This window comes from Fulmarus glacialis, unplaced genomic scaffold, assembly GCF_000690835.1.
Source record: "Fulmarus glacialis isolate BGI_N327 unplaced genomic scaffold, ASM69083v1 scaffold15119, whole genome shotgun sequence".
In the NCBI taxonomy this organism is placed as follows: Eukaryota; Metazoa; Chordata; class Aves; order Procellariiformes; family Procellariidae; genus Fulmarus; species Fulmarus glacialis.
Window position 1 is genome coordinate 349 of NW_009235352.1, and position 24068 is coordinate 24416.

General features: G+C 41.2%; 1 protein-coding gene across 1 annotated transcript; it reads right to left on the bottom strand.

The window, feature by feature from the left end:
- Positions 1-3097: 3097 nt before the first annotated feature.
- TRERF1 (transcriptional regulating factor 1) lies at positions 3098-23432 on the bottom strand. Its single transcript, XM_009586006.1, has 14 exons — positions 22056-23432; positions 21395-21444; positions 20487-20637; positions 19324-19572; positions 15499-15868; positions 14839-14899; positions 13959-14098; positions 13130-13233; positions 11873-11948; positions 6919-7007; positions 5971-6084; positions 4998-5186; positions 4295-4503; positions 3098-3632 (listed from the first exon to the last, which is right to left on the bottom strand). The coding sequence occupies exons 1-14, from the start codon at positions 23430-23432 to the stop codon at positions 3311-3313; spliced, it is 3501 nt and encodes a 1166-aa protein (XP_009584301.1). The 3' UTR covers positions 3098-3310.
- Positions 23433-24068: the final 636 nt, after the last annotated feature.

The window sequence follows — 24068 nt, forward strand, 5'->3', positions numbered from 1 at the left end:
TTTTTTTGCCTGGAACGATTCAGGAATCCTTTGGAAAACAATTACACATGAACTTAGTTTTCAAACTTCTCCCCCTCTTACAAATAATAAAAAAAAAGCTATACAGCCTGTTAGCAAAAGCCAGCCAACTGTATTTTATCAAAGTATAAAAATGACTGGAAATGTCACATAAACCCCTTTCTTTTTACACATGTAAATAGCAGTTAATATTATAACACAGGTTCTGATCAGTACCAAATATTTAAAGGGGAGGGGAAATTAGTATTAATTCATGCCACTAAGCCATGCTAATACACACATCCAGGTAGGCAGTAACCTGAAATTAAGCTGTGTGCAAGTCAAATGCTAACAGCATGAACCTGAAACCAGCATAGATCACAAATGTATATTTTTTTTATTTTGTTGCTTCCTCTGCCACCTAAAATTACAGTCTGCTTTTTACACTAAAGCACCTAAAATATTTACAACCATCTTCTAATAAAATAACAGTTAAATACTGAAAATAAGATTTTTCTCATAAAATATGTTTTCTATATGTACAGATTTTATCAAAGAGGACTAAGTTCAATAGTGAACAGTTTTCCATCATCAACCATCAGCAAGAAAACAACTTTTCTGAAATAAAACTATGTCCGACTTATATACAAATAGGCAGAACAGCATCTGTTTAACATCAGCCGATGCAACACAATAATAATGAAGTCAATGTTTGAGGCCTAAATTGTGTACTGCTTAAGAAATCTGCATTTCTTTTTTTCCTTTAAGAATAACTTCTTTGGTTATCATTGTTCTATGATCTTCTTGGCTGTACAGTAAAACAGCATCCGATTAATGTTACAGAACCAGGCATATATATTATGTATATATATTTATATATACTAGGTTTAGCATAGATACCTGTCCAATTGTTGCTAGAAAAGTTCCACTGTAGATTCTTTAATACAGAGCTGCTATTCAGAATCAAGCCCACAAGTTTCTACTATATTTCAACTCTGTTCTTCAAGCAGAACTCTCACTGACTTCAATTATCACTTTGCTTAAACACTCAGTTTTTTCCCCACCGTTAACAGGGGAATCTGAAAACAAGTTTCCATTTTCCAGTGTAGCAGCCTTTCTCAGAAAGGTCCTTAAAAGTTCAAAATGATACAAGTTTGGAAGAGAAAGAGTTGACTCTGACGGGTTGTTTCTAACACAGGCTCCTAAAAGCCAACACAAGTTACCGCTCACAAAAGCCTCCACTTTGCAAACCACTAGACTTGCACAATCTACAAAATTTATTATCAGTGGATCTAGTTGGCAGCATACAGCTGAACACCCGGTCTGCTGAACTTGGGTTCCATGGCCCCTGTGAAAGTAACATGTCACAGCATGGACGGGAACTGCTGGGGATTGTGCTGCCTGGCAGTTCGGGAAAGAAAAGAAGGCTGCTGTCTGGTCTCCTGAAACTCGCAGGTACAGTAATTGAGAACATCATCCCTTATGCAGCAGACGGAGAGAAATTCTACCCGCTGGTCAAAACCAACTAAAAAAAACCCTCTGGAACAACCCCCAAAAACACTAAAACAAACCACGTACACAGGAACTTCACTAACCTGAAACTGAGAAGTGATTTCCATTCTCCTGAAGGGTTGTTCTTTAGTATCAGAACATTCGACCCGAAGTAGAAACTTCAGGTCATTTGGCTTCACGTATTTGGCTTTGAGAGAGAAGGCACCTCCCTGCCAATGAGTCCCACTGGTTTTGAACTTGTGTGGTCCGGTACTCCTATACAAAAGTGCCGTGATTTACCCCCATCTTGCATAGTTATACAAGGAAGACAGTAGAAAATAAGATCCACCATCTCTCAGATTCTGCGTAAGATGTTAGCGATGTGGCAAAAAAACCCAATAAAACAAAACCCAACCCATAAAAAACCCAAACAACCCTGAAATCTGGAAGATCTGAAATCAGTCTTACAAAATATTTTACAAAGTTAGCAATACTCTTCTACTGTGCAAAATTCACAAGAAAATCAGTGCTGCTACCCGTGAAAGCTCTAAAATCAGTATTCATATTCTGTAATTAAAGGTCCACTCAACCTAACTCCAATTCTTCCTTAATTCTTTAATTCTGCAAGGTACAATTCTTTTGAGATCCTATTTATTTAGAGAACCAAATCTAGATTTATATAAATGGTGTTAGACATCCAGCATGTAGATCTGAACCTAAGGGAGGAGAAATGGTAATTAAACAGCAATGTCAACTCACCTTTGGAGTATGTTTTACTAAATAAACAACATTTGAATTTGGTGTAATGAGGACTGAAAATGGCACAATAACATTTCATGCCTACAAGTAATAACTAACATGTGCTGAAGGCATATACTCGGTCAGTCTCTGTTCCACGGGCAAGAACGTCTCCCTGTATTTGCCTGGTGAGAGAGCAAGCTCCTGCATTGCTCGAGCATACACTCTCCTAAAACCACCGAGAGAGCTATTCAATAGTGTGATTTATTGTCACAGCAAAATATATTTCCAGTGCAACCTGATTACCAAGGTGGTGTTTCTGATACAGTGTTCCCATCAGATGATGTGAACCACAGTACAATCATCTTTTTTTCTTCAATCCTTGAATTAGGTCGTCTTAAAATCAGCAGATCAAAACCTTGCTAAAATGGAAGCTCTAAAATGTACAGTGTAACCAATGCTTTTACAAACTGCCTAACGTGTATGCATTAAGGCAAGACAGAACTGAAGAAGTACTGTGGTACTACAGATGATACAGTCACTCCTGTAATTATTTCACAGTTAAATCAGATTTTTTTTTCCTTCACCTCCCTTAAAATGACAGCACAAAGACAAAGAATGTAATCATCTCCTTAACAGAGATGACATCTAGTCTCTGGAAGATGCTGGAAGTGATCCAGTATAGGCAAAAAAAAAAAAGTTCCATCAGAAGTGTGTAAAGATCATTGTTGTAACTGGGGTAAAATGAAACTTGGAAGAATTAAAGACTAAAGATCACCTGGAGGGAAGGGATAGCAGAACCATGCACTTCTGTAATTAGTGGCCTTGGAATTTATCAGCAAAATGAGCTCAGATAAAAACACCTTATAAGAATATTTGTACCAATTATTTATTTTCCCCCCAAAACACAAATTAATTAAAAAAGGGAAAAAAACAGATTTCTTTTTTTTTCCTAGGCCTGGGTAAAAGAATTATCATTTTCAACAGGTAGTTTACAATCAGTGGGGAATAAACGAGCAGTCCAGGTTTCCTGATTGATCCATTCAGGGTGTGCTCAGTAGCTGTCTTTATCAAACAACTTTATTTACAACTCAGCATCATCTTGCAGTAGGTCTGCATCTTCATCATCCAATAAAAGCTCAGCATCCATGACTTCATTCTCTTCCATGACATCACCCAGCTCCTGAACAACATCGTCGTCAATGTCACCGACATTTTCAACGTGTTTCACCAAACTCATGTGATCCAGAGGGATCAAACTATGCCCAACTGGCCCAGTAGTTCTCGCAATAGTGGCTGCCATTTCTGCTGCCACAGCAGCTTTCTGAGCCTTCTGCCTTTGCTGTTCTTCTTGTTGTCTGTGAGTCTTCATATGAGCATTGCGGCTTTTGATTTTGAAAAATACCCTAAATTTTAAAGGAAAAAAAACCAGATAAAAATGCATTGCTTTTGATGAAGTGAGCCAAAAAAGACTCAACAACCTATCAGTACATTTGCTTCCTTGTCCTGAAATAGAAGTCAGTGAAGTCTGCAATGCCATGGTGAGAATTTCAGGGACAGACTAGCAGATTTATACATCCTGACAGTATCAAAATGGCCTACTCAAGACTCTGCCGGAGGTATTTTGTAGCTCCCACAGTTGCTTCAGTATCTCTGCACATCCTAATTCCCCCTGTACTTGGTTTCACTACAATCTTGCACAACAGGAAAAAAGTGAAGGAATCCCACATTAGGATGGACAAACTCAAGCACAGAGACAAACTCAAACACAGAGAAAGTTGCCCACTGTCACATGCAAGTCTGTGATGAAGCAGGAAGCTGGGCTGTCAGATGTAGAAATTCTAGCAGGTAAATGGATTCAGGAAAATTGGCGTAAATACTGCAGGGGAAGCATCCAAAACGTCATGCAAACGAACCTCTGGATGTTTTGGTAAGAGGACATGTCATCTAAGGGGAAACTGTTCTTTTGAGACCATCAGAGCAAAATAAAGAGTTTGCACAACACTATTCATCTGGAATATAAATATGCAAATATGATGCGATACTGCAGACAGTCATATTCACTTACTTGCCACACTCCTTGCAAGGAAAAATTGTTGTTGGGTCGGTTTCACCGCTTGTTGTGCTATGAGCAGGTGAACTCTTGATGGAGCAGTATCCGCTCTGCGTACCAGATTTCTGCTTAGTGCCTGGAATGGTGCATCGGGTTTTTGTCACCTGATTTGTACCTCCATGAATGCGAGCATGGCCATTTAGCGCTTGTCGGGAACTGAACACCTGACAGGGAGTAGGGCGGAAGGAAGAAAAAAAAATAAAAATCAAGAAATACTGCACTGGAACAGAAACTGCAGAAAGAAGTATGCTGAATGCATATTACTATAGAACAACTGTACACGTCCAATATGCACAAACAATCTACTTCATCAAATGCTGCTTGTTCTCAGCTATATCCTACAAGAGTTAAAGAAACTTAGCCATAATAAAAACAAACCAATGAGCGATCCTATTATTACAGTTGTATAACAAAACAGTAATCAGAGCTGTTACCATACAGTATTTCTAGTCGATACAACATTTCAGGACACAATTTTATGTACAGATCAGCATATTGCCTATATTTTGTGATGTGGGAATTAAAAGCAGGCAAAATGATTTGTCCAAAGATATTCAGGAGATATCAGGGTTTTAGACTATTCCTGGCCAGTGATTTCCAAAATCACAATTCACTAGTATACAACCCCTCTGCTATTAAAGATACCAAACACACGTACAGCGCCACAGTTTGGCATTTCACAGATGAAGGAGGACGAAGAAAGTGAAAGACTCTGAAGGGCAGGCAGATCTATAGGTCCAACAAGAGGGATAGCTGGTGGGTCAGGAGACTTCTGCATTTCCCTTTCTTCCTTTCTGTCTTCTTCGATCTCCTCATCTTCCTCTAACACTTCCTCTTCTCCACTTGTCTGAAATAGTGCATTTAAGAAATACTAGAAATATGGTCAAAGACAGACAGTACTGGATAGTAGGACATAGACAGTACTGGAACAGCATGCTGCTTAGTCAAGCCTGCTTCCACCTTCAGTATTTTTTCCCACCCTGAATGAACTTCTGGTCTTGCTGGAACTACCACCCTTAATGGAAAAGCTACAGCTCATGAAGCTTCACTGCAGTGCTCAAAACACCCGCCATCTGTATTACAGAGCTGTGGCTCTAAGAGTCTACAGACGCCAAGGTGCAATACCCTCCCCCAACTGTTAGAACGGCAATGTACACTATATTCATAGTAAAATTAAATGACTTATTTAAAACAAACAAAAAAACCCAAACCAAAACCAAAAAACACATCCCAAGACTACCTGTAATACAGACCTTGCACACAAAGAATTGCACTGCTAGTCTGTGTGAATGGTATTTGTACTAGAATATTAGAGCAGCCTCTAGGAGCACACACACAGAGGCACAGGAATAATTTACAGATGTTTAACCTGCTTCATCAGTAGCAAAAGCCGTAATTGCTGGACTAGAGTTAGATAATGCACTAGTCAAAACACTTTTATCCTATTACAGTCCAGGAACACAAAACCTTGGTGCAGCTGAGGTCACAGAATGATCATACAGAACATAATTTAGAATTATGAAATAATTTCGCTTGGAAAAGACCTGTGTCATCTAGTTCAACGTCCTCCTCAAAACAGGACAAACGAAAATTATCAAGTGTTAAACCTTTTCATATTCTTTTAGACTTACCAAACATTCCTCTCTTTTTTTCTCTAAACGCGTTCTGTGTTTCCGTCCCAAACGCAAGATTTTCTTCCAGGTATAGTAGTATTCCACACATTGTGCAACCGTCTTAGACTTAACCTGTAGTTAAGTAATTGCAGAAATAGTCCAATCTCAATTTTTTGCTTTCTTTCAACACAATTTTCATACATTCCAAGAGGCAGGCTTTATTTCTCAAACATTGAAATGGAGGGAAAAAAGGCAGTTTGACTACAACAGGAATACTCTTGTAGAATAATTTTTTTTAGTTATTGTTTTTCAGTCAAATTTGTATTGACTATTTCAGGTTCAGTACATTTCTCTGGGATTCTCTATATTCTAGTCAGAAAATGACTGAGAATATACTTTTGCAGCCCAAGTGTACAATACCACTGAGAAATCTAGGAATTAAGACTTGGTTGCCATAAACCCAAATGTTTTTCAACATTTGAGCTAACAAGTAAGGTATTCTGCCCTGAGATGTATATACCTTGTCTTTTCTGCTTTGTGGCAGAATATGAAAATTAAGCCCAAACATGTTCTCTCTTTATTAACAGGTTTCAACCCTTCCTGGCACAAGGCTTAATGCCAGTGACTCAGGTACTTTTTAACAAACTGCCAGAAAACACCAAGATGATAGCGGAGCACCATACTTGTCCCACACACGGAATGCCGTGACTTGGATTCCAGGTGTGGAAACTTTAACATATGATAACAAGAAGAACAGATTTTATTTATTTATTTTTAACTGTTTTTTACTGGTGCTGCAGTTGCATGCATAGATACACCAAGTGGAATATACCACTCCTAACAGCGCTCTTGTAACCACTGCTGGCTCTATGCCTGCAATAAGCTTGTCTGGCACTGGAGGGAAAATGAAGGGGAACAGAATGCAGCAAATGGAAAAAACAATTGGCAGAACAGAAATAACCTTACCATTTTCTGTACAAATATGAAATCTTTGCTGTAGGTCGACAATGCCTCTTTGAACAGCCTCCTTTCTTGATGTGTCCATTTGTCAGAGCCTTAAAAAAAAAGAGTGAATTCATTATAAGCAATAAAAACCCACCACCTTTATGTTGATGTAGTAGCTGAAACAAAAACTGGGAAACCTGAAGCACATGCTAGTGATTGCTGCTACCCAAATACAAGTATGGCTATACTGACTCAGACCTTGAGTCCATCTAACCCATATTCGGTCTCCAGCAGCAGTCACAGGCAGTTGCCTAGGAAACAGTAAGATCAGGGCAAGCAAACACAATGCCTCTCCCTAATTTTTCCTAACCTCTGACCGCTTTCGGCACAGGGGATTTCCTGAGTCTGCTGCAATTTGCTTATTTAGTAACTATCCTTTTAAGTGCTGACCCAACTCTTCCTTTCAACCAAGTAAATTTCTTGCACCCAAAACATCCTTTGCCGAGGAGTTTCACAGATTAGTAGACCCTCCGCATGAAGAACCACATCCTTTTCTTTGTTTCCTGGCTCCCAGTAGCTTCACTGGATGACCCTTTGTTCTTCAATCTCAACCGTCATCTCCATGCTGTTCAGGATTGCATGTCCTTTCTGTCACTCCCACACCTTTGGTCATTAATGCTGTCCCTCTCTGAACCTTTTTCAGTACTAAAACATTCCTATAGAGATGAAGAAAGGCACATAATAGTCAACATACAAGCAATCCACAGCCTTGCACAGCTGCATCACCATGTTCTCTATCCTCCTAATATTTGACTTGGATTTTTTTAGCTGTTGTGAAATACAGAGCTGATGCTTTCATTGAACTAGCATTATAATCCCAAGGTCTCACTCGAATTGAGAAGTATCACCACAGAGCTCATAATTTTATATGTAAAGCTTGTACTGTTTATTCCCCTATATGCCACTTCACATTCAGCTACACAGAAGTTCATCTATCATTTTGTTCTCCAGATGGTAACTCTTATAAGATCCTTTTGCAGCTCTTCACTTGCATGGCTAGAGGTAAGACACTTGTGTGATAGAGGTCACAAGTAGATAGAGATGGTAGCAATGTGCAATATGCATAAAGTGCTTTCTGATCATTTAATGGAAGCTGTATATAAAACTTTCAAATATTGTTGTTCTGTCTTTACTTCACCAGCCTAACTGCCCGTGAAAATGCGAAATCAACATTTAAATTGAAATGAATTTGTGCCTCCTCAGTATTAGTCAAACAGAAGGAATACAGGATTGCTCTGCTGCATCAGTGTCCTGTTTGTAAGAGTGGGCAGGTTACATACATTAAAGGAAGGATATGCAAGAAACCATAAAGTGAATGCCTTTGAAATGACTTACACTGTGAGAAGATTCTACTTCGGTCTGTCTGAGAGTTTCTGAAATATCCAAAACTTTTATCAAAAGAAATCCCTAATATTCCTGTCAATGTTATCATTCTCCATAGAAATGCATGCCTCTGCACTGAATGCAATTAATTTGGGCATGGCATCATGCATGGTATTGAACTCTATAGGTTACTCATGTCTACCAAAAAAAAAAAAAAAAAAAAGAGATTTTTTCTTTTTTTTTAATTAGCTTCAAATGTTTTGTTTTTCAGTTTCAACTGAAGGCTCACAAGCTTAGAGCAGGTATCTCACCGCTCCATCACGTGCTGAAAACTACAAAATTAAGTTTTCTGCAACCTGTTTTCTGCAGGCTTTTCCAGTACTGGATACAAGCATGCATTAGTTATTTCCACAGAGATTTACACTAAAGCTCTCTTAAGCATCAGAGAAAGGCACTGGCTTCAAGCCACGAGTTTTATTTATTCTGTTATCACACAAAGATTTTTTTGCTGACACACTGCCTTGCCATCTTTGCCACCATGAACCAGCATCATTCCCTTCTTACACAGTGTGCCAGTTATTTGCATTTACCCTCCCTTTGGGCAGGGGTAAATGCACTGATTCAGTCCAGGAGCCTGCTCTGCTCTGCTATGTCAAAGTGTAACTTTAAAAAGCATGACAACACCAAAGGAGAGATTTTAGTTTTCAGCAAACCTCTCTAGTCATGCTTTCCTGCCTCTACCCTAGCCTCCTGGAAGGGGAAAAAAAAAAAAAAAAGAATCACTTACACAAGCTAATTTTATTGTACACCTATGGAGGATTCAGGCCTTACAGAGTTTCCCCAATAGCTGTGGTATTAGCAGAGACCCTTATAAGATTATGCGGGTTAATTGGAAGTAACCTAATTAATAGAATAAATCCTGTGTAGGAAAAGAAACAGAAGAAAAGCTGTTTTTAACTCTGGTTGCTGGGAAACCGCTTTTGCTCTTGTTAGCTTGAGGGAGATATAGAGAATGTGTATAGAGAGATATCTGCAATGCAGCAAGAAAGAATTTTGGACTTTGGAATACAGATCAAATTTTAAAGCTGAGCTTTGTATTTCGACATTTATTCTACATTTTGTTTTATCTGCCATATTGTTTTTGCACTGATTAACTGGCAATAAGTATCTTCTACAAATTTGGGGACTTTGGGCCCAATCTGTGGGTTTCCAGGGGGCTAAACCTACATCCAGGGAGCCCCCCTGAGAGGTGGCTCAAATCCGTTACCTAGAGCATATGCTGGGTCTGATCCATACCCTATCACAATATGCACAAGAAGTTTTCAGACTGCCTGACGCACATTATTTCAGAGACACTCTCTCCTGCAATTCTCACTGCAGGAGAACTTCAGACCTGAGAAATTCCACTGTTCAAATGAAAACAATTCAAGTGTTTGCAACAGCGCTCCTCTTGTATTAGATACGTGTTCCCCCTCTCTTCCCTAAAACACCATCCTGACAGATGGCAAAGCATTAGGACAGAGAGATTAGGGTGTTCTTCCAAGCAGCCCTGCGTCAGCATGCCCAGCTCTCTTGGCACACAACAGAAAAGCCTCAAGTTTTACAACTTGCTTCCCTCACGAGCCAACAGGTTTCAAAGGTGAGCTATTCACTTGTACTCTCATTCGGGGGCAATGCTAAGGATGAGTTTGGATATTTATTGTTTGTGGTATCAGTTAATTCTCATGAGTCAGTGCCATGCTCTGTTTTGGTCTATTCTACCTTTAAAAGTGGCAGTGCCCGAGAGCTGTGATTTCTAATTACGGAGCAGAAAGCCCGAAGAGTTAACCCAAACAAATACCACTTGAAGTTATATTAAGCTATTCACGCACTACATTGTGAGAAATTCCCATATGCCTTGAGTGGCTGATTATCAACCACAAATAAACTCTTATTCAAGAACTGCTGCATGATGCTAGAGTGTGGCTGTCAATATAAGTTGCAATCACACATTGCATTCAAGAGCATTAGTAAGTAATGCTTTGTCTTGTTATTTTATAGTACTTAAATCGAGACTGGTGAGATTTTGTTTCATGCTGTGATAAGCAGAATCAAACTTCCTTTCCTGCTTAAGAAATAGGGATACACTGATGTCCACAGGTCTCAGTGCTAGTTAACAAGGATTAGTGTCCCCTCATGTGAAAGACTAAACAAAACAGTCTCTCCTGGCTCCTCCCTGCATCACAATAAAACACTTTCTGAAACTACTGTAACGTTACTTCAGTAAAGACTGTTCCTCCTCCTCTGCCACACAGGCAGAAATTTCTTATCTGCTCTGCTAATTAGATCGCTCACTGAGGATGAGGCTACTGCGATATCCCCTCATCTTCCTTCTTTCATCCCCTGGACTGTCTCACACACATGATTTGATGTCATCTCTTCAGACAAGAGACCTTGGTCAAAGTTCCTGGCTGACATACTCCTCCTCCATTCACCCCCATGTTCACCCTTTGGACTGCAAGAGAGCTGTTATCAAAGGCACTAGGCATCCCCCCCAGCCAAGACTGAAAACCTGATCTTCACATTTATTCACTCATTATCAGCTGCCATCAAACATGTTTCTGTTCTTGTTCTTAGGCCAAGGGGTTAAAGAGTTGCTTTACAAGAGTCCTTGGTACTTGGGAATCTTTCCAGTGAGCTGCTACAGCCAGGAAGTAGCTTGCTTCTATACTTATGTGGCACAATGACTATAACTGGAAATGAGCATATGACCCTGGACATTGTGATTGACTGACTGACCACCAGAAGATTCTTGGCGTGTTTCCTATTGAGCCTAAACTGGAGACAGATTCTTACATCTCTTATGTAAAATCCTATTCTGCATGTCCAAGCAGTTAGCTGTTACGAAGCATTAAGTAATAACACAGAGGGCTGCAGAGAGACATTTGCCACCTATGCTTAGGTGACATAACTTAAGTCCAATGGCTTAACACCACCTTGTGCATTTCACAGGGCACTTCTGCTTCATCACCAAAATGCGGTTCTTGCTGTGTTTGTTAAAGAAGTCACCATCCCAGACCGCTTTTTTTTTGGCTAGATCCAAGCAAAGAGAGGCTCTGTATTCAGTACTAAGACACTAGTGAGAGTTACAGCACTGCCTCTTTGGAAGGATGTTCATGATTATCATATTCATTTATCATGCATCATCACCTCAGAAAAGGAAGGCATGATGGCAGACATTTACATACCAGAAAACGAAGACCTTACTGCTAGTAAATTATATTCCACGAATAGCAGCAATTTTAAAAGATCAACAAATTAAAATTCAGTTTAAAAGAGGAAAAAAATTACTCAAGGCAGTTTTAAATCTGCAGAACCCTACAAGCAACATGGATGCAAAGTTTCTGTACACCGTCAGTCAGGTGAAAAACTGCCAAACTTGTAACAAAAGGCTCCGGAAATACCACTCGGCACTGTCCACATCACCTCTCTATTAGAGGCTGCCATCCCTGCAGCAGACAGCAGAGAGTGCAGCGTGATCCCATGCTCCAGCCTGGCACGCCAGCCTTGGACTCTATAAACCAACAGATACAGAGATCGCAAGGAAACCTACCAGCGTAGTGGTAATTTGCCAAAGGATGACACTTCAATTTCACTGGCTTTCTCAACAGCAGCTTTTCAAGAGCAACCTAATTGAAAAGGCAGGGAAAAACAGAATTAGCAAATGCAGTCAGCTGCTGCATACAACTGCATTTAGAAGACTATTTGGTATGAGGATATGAATTAATTTTCTTTTTTCTTTTCCTGTCATGCGAAATCACATCAAATTACTCCAAGGCCCATTAACACTGTACCTCACAGAAGAGCATCTAATGCACACCTGTCCTGCCTTAATTAGCACAAATGTGGCTATTACTTAGCAACTTCCAGCTCTTTCCTCCCTTCTACTTGCCACATACAAATACATTTATAGTATTTGATTTGATAGTGTTAATTAACACTAATATTTTATGGTTGGTTTGATAGCATTAATATTTATAGCGTGAAGTCTTTTAGAATGTCTGTTTAGGTCAACATCTATCAGGAATGACAGCAAGTATAGTTAATCCTCCTTTGGATCAGGGAGACACATGATTTGTGGATTTTTCCCGTGACAATGCAGACCCCCCTGTATAGCAAATTTCACGACCTGAAAGTAAGTCCAGTCACCTGTCTCAGACCCCTCAGACACAGCTAACAGAGCCTAAGGAAACAAGCTAAAAAACATTGTATTAGACAATCCTGTGAAATTCATTCCAGCCCCGTGTTCTGTTGCATTTTGTTTTAAATTGGCTTTCCAGGAACTGGTGCAGGGAAAAAAACTGGGCAAAATGGACGTTTTGCCCTAGTTGATAACATTCCCATCACTAAACTGATGCAAATATTTGAAATGCATTATTTGTATGAGAACTGTATGCAATCACCTCACAGTTCTGAATGAATAAGTAGATGTGATTGCTGCTACAAAAAAAGGGCTTTTGTAAGGGCTAGAAGAGGACTAAGCTCTCTGTGACCAAATATAAAGCTTGTGAAATATCAGGGCTGGAGCAAGCACTGGGAGACATTCAAAGCCCCAAGGCTATAAACTAAGTAATCTTATCTATATGAAATATACAGTAAGCCTTCAGAGAGGCACTGCTTTGAAATTTAAATTTATTAAAGAATGAAAGGGAAAAGTCATTCCCCAAAAATGTTACAGGATGTTTAAAGCGTCACTGCTAATCAATCAGAAATCTCTTTTTTATATAACCATATCTAAATCCATTTAATAAAGCATGCTAATTTATCTGCAGCAGAGGATCATATCTCCCCTTTCAGCTTCTTATCTTACCATAATATCTCCTTTCGCCTCAAAAAGAGAGTGCAAAGCGTATTCTGAGTTAGTTCCTCCACCAGGTAACACACTGGAACAGCTCATATTTAAAAGGTCTTCCACTGTCAGAAACAAGTCAACATTTTACTGCTAATACAGTAGCCTGTCAGTAAAACATCCAGAGCCAAGGATTCTGTAATACCACTCAAAGACAATGTAGTTCAGGGCAAGAGCTTTCATACTCTCTCTCCCCAGCACCTCATCTCCTGGTTTTAGGATCACTCACTGAGGAGGGGATGGGATGGGATTTGCAGAGTGCATCCTTGGGATGGGACAGGCTACTGCAGAGCCAGAGATCTGGCTGTGAAGCAGTGGCTTACACAGGCCAGTGACGTTGCTGTGCCAAGAAGGCTCCAGCCAGGGTAGAGAAACAGAAACGAATTGTGCTGGAAGCAGGAACAAACTCTGCTCGGGACTGGTAGAAGCCACTGAGCCCATCATATTTCCTCTCAGTTATGGTCACAGGACAGGCCCAGGAGCTGTCAGTTGCCTCTCATCTGTGATCGCTGCCCTTACCAGGCAGTTCAGTACCCAAAAAAACACTTCCCAGCAATGATCTTTCCCCCTTGGCTATCAGGAAACAGTTCATCCAGACTTCACTTTCAGTGCCACTATATAATGTTGTTACTCTGAGTCTGTAATATGCAATTCTGGTCTCTTGCTCTGCATTCTCAGTAATTAATACTCTCTTGATTGTTTTGTACAGTATACACAGGAGAAATCAATGTGAATTTCTTCAACAGGCACAGGGTGACGTACAAAATTCTAAAATGGCAAATCATTGTACCTCTTTGTTGGAAGACTTTGTTTTCCAGTTCTGGCCATGGTTTCCAAACCAGAGTAGCCTTGTGCACATCTTTCTCCATTAGCAATTTGTCCTGCAGCTCAGGAATATCAGCCTGGAACCTGGACCCAATATTGATTCGTCTATAAAGACGAATAAATAAATAAGTATTCAACTACACAACATGCAGAAAAAACACAAGTCGCATTAGTGTTCACTGTTTCCAACAAAACTTTTACTACACTGGAGTGGCAGGAAATTGCTTTACGCAATGCTTTACTCTCAGTGGGATAAGTACCTAGAGAGAACTGATCTTCTTGGGGGAACCCAAAATTTCAATGCACAATTTAAACTATACTGAGACATCATACCTTACAGACAACCCAAGAAAGCCTATCCTACATGCGTGCTGACTAGCAAAGAGGCCAGATGCCGGAAACAGTAACTTTCTGTTACATGGAGAACGGCAGTCTTCAGCGGAGAGCAGAAAGAGACATTACTGCTGAGGGACGATCCTATTTGCAGACTGCCCTGGGGAACCTACCAGGTAACACCTCTCCAAAGCTCCACAGTTAACAGAGTACTGGATCAGCATATGTCCTCCTCACGGCCCCCTTCCCAGCCATCACTAACACTTTTTTCATCTGCAGTGGCTACCAGCAAGCCTCTCCTAGCGTTTTTGAGCCATGACATCTACATCTCCCACAGCCACTTTGCACCCAATGTCCTCAGCCACCATCCAGAGCAACCTTAAACACATCCAGCCCAACATGATTTCAGGCAGTTGAACACTACCTGCCCAGTTCAAAGCACTTCACGCCACATGTTCTAGGCTGGAGCTATTCTATAAAAGCAGTGACAAAAACAATATTGTTTTTCTTACGGTTCAACAGTCTGTTCTCCAGGCCCAGGCGTCACTGGAATGACACTTCGATCAATACTATCTGAAACAGAGATTGGAGTTTGAGTTTAAAAGGGTATTTTGGTAACAACTGTATCGCTGCTGACGCTCCTCCTCCCGAGCTGCATTGCCACCTCCCTATTAACATCAACATCACTCCAGTCTATTAAGCAAAAATTACCCTTTATCAATTTTTAGATAGAAACAGTCTAAATTGTTATAGGTAACAAAAATGTCCTAACTTGCAGAGGTTTCTACTGCCCTGATCATGTGATTAGACACCTTTTCTTTTTAAGCGCTGAACAAAAAATACTTAAAATGAATCCCATGTCTCAAACCAGGTCTTTTCCCTCCACTTCAGAAGGCCCAGATGTAACGAGAGGTGTGGTGGTCCTTTCTTGAGGCAGACCACATTGAAAGATCACACCTTTATTCACTGATTAGGCTCCTCTATTCACTTTGTGCTTTAACACCACCTCTACAAAATCCAAGGCAAAAACCCTGATAAAGATGGACTTTTCCTGTGAAGTAGCAGAACCAGCCATGCATGTGAGCACACATAAAAATCATCAGTGTGGTAACACCAGAAGAGAGGACAGTGGTATTTACTATGTACTGCCACTCTGTAAATGTAATACTTACTAGACCGACACAGGAGCACCCGTGGAGTAGGTGTCAGTGGAGTAAGTGGCAGCTGAGTAAGTGAGGTGCTATGAGATGATGTGATAACACTGCTGAAGAGACCAGACCCTTGCCGAACTGGACTAAGCATTGGTGGCGGAGTGTAGGGGGGGAGCTCATGCGTCCGGTCTAGCAGATGATCTCCGAGGACACGAGGCGAGCGAAGCTGACTCTGGTACAGGGTGGCACCGGAATGGGACATGCTGAAGTTGAAGGAAGGAGGAGGTATGAAGAGAGGTTCGGGTCTGTGCCGATACTTCTTCTTGTCCTGCAATGGCTTGAAGTTTTCTTCCAATTTTACAGCACTTTGATGAGGTTTTTTGCTAATTTCCTAAATGAAAACAATGCTGAACTTTAGTATTTAGACATGCTTAAATGTGGTTTGCACACAACCCTCTACAGCTTAGGGCAACAGCCACAGAAAAACCATTACCACCAGGCAGTTAATCAGGTACCACCATAATAAGCCTGGTCAGTACAGTACCTGGTGCTACACAGAAAACTCAGGGGAGTGAGAAAAACCAGGACAAATTACCCTCAGGTCCTTCAGCAAGCCCTCTGGGTCAAGGTAGGGCTGAGCCACAGACACAGACACGGAGAGGCTGCTGCCAGCTTTTTAAGGTGCAGGGAATGGCTCTCCCAGGCCATGAGTCTCCCACACCCATCTTCAGCTCCACCCGAACACCATGGGCACTTCTATTTGCACTGAACACACACAGGCTGTTGGGAGTTACTTCATTACCCAGTCACAGTTTATTAGAAACTTTATATGAGATGTTTTCCAACGCATTTATTTTGTTTGACTAGGAAGGACAAATGAGCTCAGTGAAATTACCGCAGCACTCAGCAGCAGGAAAGGAAGAAAAATGTAATAAATTCAAATTCTTTGCCTCTTATCACTACATTCCCATCAGCTTGAGTACAGTCCAGCTGCAACAAATCTTGAACTTAACTCTCTCCTGTTTCCTTGGAGGAAAAAGGGTAGTAGATGACCATCTGGGAAATTCACACACTGTAACATGCCTAGAATTCTAGAATTCTAGAAATGTTAAAAATCATTTAACAATAAATCCCTAGAAGCAGAAGGCACAGAATTTGTGCAAACCTGGAATCTGGATTTCTGGGGGGCTGGGGAGGAGGTGGGAAGAAACAGGTTCTCAGGTTGTGCTTTAAGAACACACAGAAGCTGGTAGATGAACACAGTATTAAATATACTGCTTTCAGGTGTTCAGATTGTAGAACTTCTTTAGGATAAACTTGGAAAGCAGAAGAAAATTTTTGACAGATAGGGTTACTCCAGAATGTCTGCATCATCTGGTAAGTTCTACTACTACATAAAGTAAATTACTACAATGTATGTTTAGACAACATACATCTTTACACCATGGGTGGTTCCTGAGAATCACATTCACCCAATAAAAATCATGTTAAAGGAGCATTAGCACTGTCACCCTTTATCCCTTATGTTAATACGTTCCAGCTTGTGGAAATGTTTTTGATTACCGAGGTCCTGTCCTCTCTGTTAGATCATGGCTGTATCCTCTCCAACAGCTGTTGACAATTTTTCTCTCCAAAAAAATCAAGTTTTGGAAGAGTTTTCCTTTTGCAGGAAAAAAAGCAGCTTTACAGAGGATTTTGTTGATAATGGACATTCAGAACAGTGAAAGGGTGAGAGTTACCTGTAACCACAGACACAGTCCATCACGATGGTGAACATTTAGTGTTCAAAAAGGAGAAAGGGGAAAAAAACCTAAACTCAAGGAAAAAAAACAAACAAACCAAAACCTAAAAAAAAACCCAGAAGGCCAGATCCAAGTCTTTGCTTAAGGGCTCATTTTGTTCTGCTCTTTAGATGTCAAAGAGCTGGTGCTCCTTCCTCACTAGTGTAAAGCAAACTAACCAACCAAGACAACATCTTAGAAGTCCTATACATCTCCATCTCCTACGCTGCTTCACCTACAGTATACCTTCGCGTCAGTGTGGTTATGCCAACACTACTTTCAAAAAAGATCACATCGAGTATTAAAGCAGATCGTGATGTCCATGGGCTCTCAATGCAGAATCACCCCAATACTTTTCTGAAGCTCCAGGAACTGATTCCCATTACCCAAGACTGAATGCATCCTTGTGGGACCTGCTGCCGCACCTTGATAGATCCACCCAGGGTAGATCCTGATGGACCTCACTTGACTGGTAGCTTCAGCTCACCGTTCTGTAGCCTTGCTGAATATTTAGTTTCCTTCTGCTGTTTGATTTTACTGATTCCATGAACTTTGTGGGAGCTTTTCTGGGCAGCTCAAAGCACAGTATAAATAAATGCAACACAGCTCCAGTTCTTGGCTATTAAAAAAGAAGTCTCCAATGGCGCAATCTCTTTACAGAAAAGGAGGGAACTGTAGATCTTTTGATCTTTGAACGTTTCCAATGCTACTGATTATGTAAAGGATAGGATCCAAAGAGAAAACTGCACGAGTTTAGTTTGCTTGGGCAGTAACAAAGACTGCAAGCATAATTTTGAGTGAATGTATGCGCATTTAGTCAAACACTGGCAGATTTAATCACAGTCACTTTACATACGTTGCAGAAACACACAAGCCCAAGCCACCTACTCTGATGTCTCTAGAGAAGATCTCCCACTCAGAGCTCAAGGATTCAGAAAAGACTGTCCCTTTTCTCTCCAGAAACTAGAAATAGAAAAGAAAAATTGTACTGCTGAGTTACAAGCTAAGTATTGTGAGATGCTGGCTTCCACAGTAAAGTGGAAGTTTATGCGTAAAACCTCTGTCTGAAAGGAAGAGAGTAAAACATTTTATATATATTTAGAATTAGTGTGTATATCTGAGTGAAGGGTCAGGAGGGGGGTGATAAATACACAAATATTATAAGGAGTCACCCACGATGGTATATGCTGTCCCCTCGTTTCGCCAACAGCCTCATGAAGAGAAGGAAAAAAATCACAAGAGTATTTCTCTGCATTATACAGATAATACCATACAGTACTTATACTCCCTGTTAGTCTCTTATCATGGCGCAGTCTGCAAGCATGGATTTGAAGGAATGAGCAGCATCTATTCCTACACTGGAACACAAAATAAATACTGCTTGCTCCAGGACTCTTTCAGGAAAACAACAAAGAGCATTCTCGCATCTCATTCAAGTACTCATCAATTCCTCGTGCTGCCTGACAGTTTCAGTTTTATGAGCGAAATAAAAGCACTAAGCATAGCTATTTTTCCTATATCAGAATTCCCAGTGATTAACCCTTAGATCTGATACATGCAGAGAGAAAGGGAAAAATGACTTAATCACAAAACTCTGAGTCGGCAAGCTTCATATTGGCTTAGAGCACACACTGTAAGCACTGCGCAGTGCCCTCCTATCTTTGGCTGAAATGAGAAGCACATATATCTGACTTTAAAAAACAGGAAGAAATAAAACTGCTGAATTTAAGCAATAACATAAAAACAAAGCAGCCTGAAAAGGAAAAAACAAAAACAGTAAAAAGATACTAAATCCCTTTGTTCTAGTGGGATAAAAGAACATCACATTCCAATTTCAAATTATTTATTTTCAACTGAGGTCTTGATTCCCCAGCAAAGGGAAAATTAATATTTTCAAATGATTGAGAAAGAAATGCTATGATGCTACAGGCCTTTTTTGTTTATTAGGCATCATTAAAATTCCGGAAAATATTCGAAAATATGGACGTTTTAGAAAGTAGCAGCACTATAAGCAAAGGGATTTAATAAGCACAGCACAGTTAGTGGCAAGAAATGCAGCACTCACAGAGGATGAGCAGGGGTTGGCCACTTTTGGACTGCACGGTGGAGAGTAAGTCATCTTCACGAGAACAGGCATCTCATCATCTGACACAGAGTTGGCAGGCTTGTCTTTGACTGTGGCAGTGCTGGCAGAGGGCTGCGTGCTGGGCTCGGGCGACAGAAGCTTTACAGGGACAGACACTGGCATGACGATGGGCGCGAGACTATCCACCTCTTTAGGAAGCGGCTGCTGTGGTGGTTTCTCTCCTTCATCCTGTACAGACAATTAAAGGCTTTCAGCCCGAGTGAGGGAGGGCTACTTCTGGATCGATACACTACGCAACGTATGCACCGTGGCTGAAAAGAAGTGGCCAGGGTTACAAAACACACAACAGCGTTGCTTCTTGGACTCTTTATTTGCCTTGAAAGAAATTGGCAGATTACTTATGACTCCTGCATAGGATTCAGCCTTGGTGATAAATAACCACATTAAGCATCTTTACAAGATAACTTGCAGGAGGGGAGATAAACACGTGCTCTTTTTATCACTGTAAAGACAGAATTCTCCATCACCCACCTAAAAACAAAGACACAGATGGTGTAACTCTGGTAGCTCTTTGCCTTCCTGTGGTATTCCCCATTAGGACAGAACTGACTGACAGGGCAAGTTTTTTTTATGCAGAACAATTCAAACCCACATTTTTGGTTTGGTATTTGTTGATACCTATAGAACTAAAACATTTGGGAAGAAAGCTGTCAAAGATTCAACAATCCTGCTCCTTCAATTAAAGCCTGGGAAGGCTTCCAATAAACATCCCTTAGTCATCCAAGTAGTCCAAATGAAAATAAGGAAGGCCTGATGTTCCTGATATTTCTAATATAATAAACAAACATGAGGGGAAAAAAATTAAGACGCCCCTGACACGACTTTGTAGGGTGTTTTTGTAACACGCAGAGAAACAGAGAGGGACAAACGCTGTGCTGTCCTCCACCACTGCCTCTGACTTTAAAGCAAGACTTCTGGCCTACAAACTAGCAGAATTATGTGCATTTCTACTTACACAGGTTAAGACACAACAAAACAGTGCTGAGAAGAACAAGTTTTGACAGCAAAGCAAAGCATGGCAAAGCAAGCAAACATCAACACAGAAAGGAGAGAGTCTTTACTGAAGTAAAACGGACTGCTACCTGTTTCAAGTTAGGAGATGCTCTTACTCCTCCGTGTGACCTCATGTGACCATTTAGAGCAGGCAAACTCTTAAACTCCTTCAAGCATATTGAACACATTAGCTTGTTCTTCGCATCAGCTCTCTCAGGAAGTGTTTCTCTGTTCTGGCCACTATTTTTATTTTCATTTTTTTAGCATGGAACAGAAGAAGAGACATTAGTTTGGCATGTTCCCTTTGTTGCAAAGGAAGCTTTTTAGTCAAGGAAGTCAATAAAATTTTACAGCTAGATGGTTATGAAACCACAAGTAAGCACAGGGTGAGTGCTGTGGAATACGTGGGAAATAACCTAGATCAGCTGCTCCCAAGATGGGGAGAAGGAAAGTTTTGAGTAGGACACGCTCATCAAAACATGGCCCTCAGTATGGAAAAGTCTGAGAACCCACAAGATCTATTATGACAGACCTACATTTCCCCACTCATGACAACAAGGACTTGGTCACAATGCCTCTACTTATGGTAGACAACCATGCTGGAGGACACCTCAGCCCTTCAGAGGTGAGACCTTAAGAAAAACAGAAGATTCTTGCTGCCAAAGATACAAATCCAAACCACACATCATCCCTTCTCTTACAAATGCAACACTGAGAGCAAACTGCTCCCCCCTACTTTTGCTTTTTCTTTGGTTCCTTTTTTTTTTTCCTTTCTTTCTTTTTTTGAAAGACAAAGCATTTATTTGATTTTATTGTTGCAGGGGAGGGTGGAAATCACACAAACTTAAATTCACAAAGCACAAAACTAAAGATGTTTCTAGAAGAGCAACAACTTTTACCTACCCAGAGTGCACTCCCCTCCCTCTAAATGCAGCACTCCTTTGTATTTCTCATATTTAAATTAAAAAGACAAAAAAAAAAAATCTTATAAAAATACCTTTGTTCTGGGGACAGCGGCTGTAGTCTGCCATCTGACAGTTGCACCTGCTATCAAAGGAGGAGAGGGGAGAAGAGGGGAAAAAAAGAGAAAAGAATTTTTCAGGAAATATTAATGCATAAATGAAGGCACTCATAGCATTATGTTTGTATTTTGCATATGATTTTACTAATATTAAAAGCCTCTGAGTTGAGAGCCTTACATGTCTCTCCAAATCAGTGTCTCTGTGAGCATGGCTAGTTTTCTTACGCTCACTTGCTGTTTGAAGCCTTTGCTCTGACCCAGAAGTATTACTTTTGGAAACAGGGAGTTGGCTAACTCTTCCTGAACAATCGAACCCTCAGGTATTGAACAATTAGCAAGAGCTCTGCGTTGTAATTGGGTCCCTCCTCCCCCCAAACCAAGGCAGAACTTCCCAAAGCCTCTCACGAGGGAAGCAGCAGCCCTGCAGCAGCAGTAGCTCTGTGCTGCTGCCAGCCTGGCCTGAAGCCAACCCAGCGGTGTAGACAGGAGAAGTCTGTTAATGCAGTTCCCCAAAACATCCCAGCGATGCCCACCGCTCACATCCTAATCTTCCGGCTCTCCTGCAACTGTTTCATTTCTACACCTTGCTACTCTTCTGCAAAACAAGTTCAGAGCACGGATCCAAAATATTACCTACCTGAGGCCACGCAGTGCTGGGGGAGTCTTGCTGAGAGCTTTTGTTGTTCAGATGAACTCCCGAGGCTGGCAAAAGAGTTCGATGAGGGACAGCATTACCTACAGAATTAATCTCCTGCCGTGCGGGATCCTCTGTGGTCTCTGGTGGAGTGAGGCCAACGTGGGAGTTCAGAGATGGCGCTCTGCTCTCACTCGCGTATTGCTTCTGCTGATCTTGCTGCTGCTGCTGCTGCAGTAAACTCTGCGGGTACAGGTGCCTGTACTGTTCATGGGGATCTTGGTAGCAATATTGAGGCACTGCTCCCAACTGGATAAGCTGCACAGGATGACTTGGATCCTGAGAGTACTGGTGTGGTTCATGCATAGTCTTTGGATCGGGTTCCCTGTGATACGGAGAAAGCGGCAATTGCATCTGTTGCTGCTGTTGCTGTAACTGCTGCATAACAGGTTGCGTTTGGTAATACTGAGCTATTTGCATTGGACACTGCCGCTGCTGCTGCTGCTGCCGAGTTGGCTGTTGCTGCTGGATCTCCTGTATTGAGAGCCGCTGATGTCCGTGCTGCGGCTGAGCGTAGTATTGAGTCTGCTGCAAGTGCTGCATCTGTTGCGGTAAGAGCTGCTGGGACTGCATTTGTTGAACGTGCGCCTGTCCTTGCTGAAACGCAGAATGCATCTGCATTTGCGATAAATGCTGCTGGTAGTCATAGTACAACTGTTGGTGCTGCATGACTTGCATTTGTTGCTTTTGCTGTGTGCTTGCAAAATTCTGGTGTGTTTGCTGTGGCAGTGGTTGATATCTTTGTACGCTGGAAGTTACAGGCTGTTGCTCAACCGCTGGCTTCTGGGACAGCAGCTGCCTGAGCGCACTGTCACCGGAATTATCTGCCATCGAAGACTCAGTGTGAAAAACCTGAGCCATGTTGTTGACTTGAATTCTCAGATTTTGGTTAGCAAATACTTGTGTAAAGGAGTCCAATTTATGCAGGACCCCACTGGTAATTTTTTGCGATCGATTTTCACTGGGTTGAGAGTAAGAATATTGGTATCCATCGTGGGACTCCCCCTGCCCAAGGGGGCTCCACATTGCGCTTTGATTATTCAAATTGTTCCTCACTGGGACATGGTTTCCTGAGCCAGAATGTGTCCAACTGGTTTGTCTAGATGTATCCATTGACCCAAGACTTTTTGAACCTACAGGCAAAGCTATACTGTCTCTTGAATCTTGGGGAAACTGGGGGGAGAGGGGGGATGCCTGGGGAGCATCCATAACAGATGTCCCATAGCTATGATTTAGAGATGGAAGGGAGTTCATTTGGTAGTACAAGTTCTCATTGCTGTTGGCAGTATGGTTAGTTTTATACAATTGCTGGTCCCCCATTTTTGGTCACTTCTGTTCCAAACTTACAGGCACGCGAACCATTGAAATCTCTATGAACCCTGAGATAGCTGAGTGAGGGGAAGGGAGGGGAGGGGAAAAGAAGCTAGAATTATTTATAATTCAGCATGTCCATGTGCATCACAAGGACTAAGATTTCCTCCAGTCTGTCAGTAATTCCAATCTGACTTGACGTTGCTTCACATCTTCAATAAATGGACCACAGCACAAATCCTACACAGATCAATAGGTTCAGTGTGCCAGGCACCTGCAGAGTAAGAGAAAGACAAGGTAAGTGCTGGCTCTCTGCATAAATTGTTATTGTTATTGCCTCAAAGGAAACTGTAAAATCTCCTAGTTTGAAATACATGATCAGATGCAAAATTGTAGCAGCTGGGCTATTCCAGAGCCATTAGATTACTTCATTTCATCCCATTATCCTGCCTCTTCTCTAGTGCTCTGATAAAATCATTCTGCCAAACTAATAAAGGCTTATTCTTCAAAACTGTTTTTTCCCCTAAAGTATATGAACATTCAAGCAGTTTTAGCGGGCCACATACTGCTCTCTCATAACTAGTTTTAGCCAGACAGTTGACTATCAAGCCAAGTCACCTTCTAGTGTTACAGCCTTCTTGTCAG

Excerpts from the sequence above, each read along its gene's own strand:
- TRERF1 (XM_009586006.1), bottom strand. The coding sequence starts at position 23,432 with ATGGGGGACCAGCAATTGTATAAAACTAACCATACTGCCAACAGCAAT. Across the intron at positions 13,234-13,958 it reads CAAAGTCTTCCAACAAAGAG|TGGAAGACCTTTTAAATATG; the intron begins GTACAATGATTT and ends TGTTTCTGACAG. Across the intron at positions 4,504-4,997 it reads AAATGCCAAACTGTGGCGCT|GTGTTCAGTTCCCGACAAGC; the intron begins GTACGTGTGTTT and ends ACTCCCTGTCAG.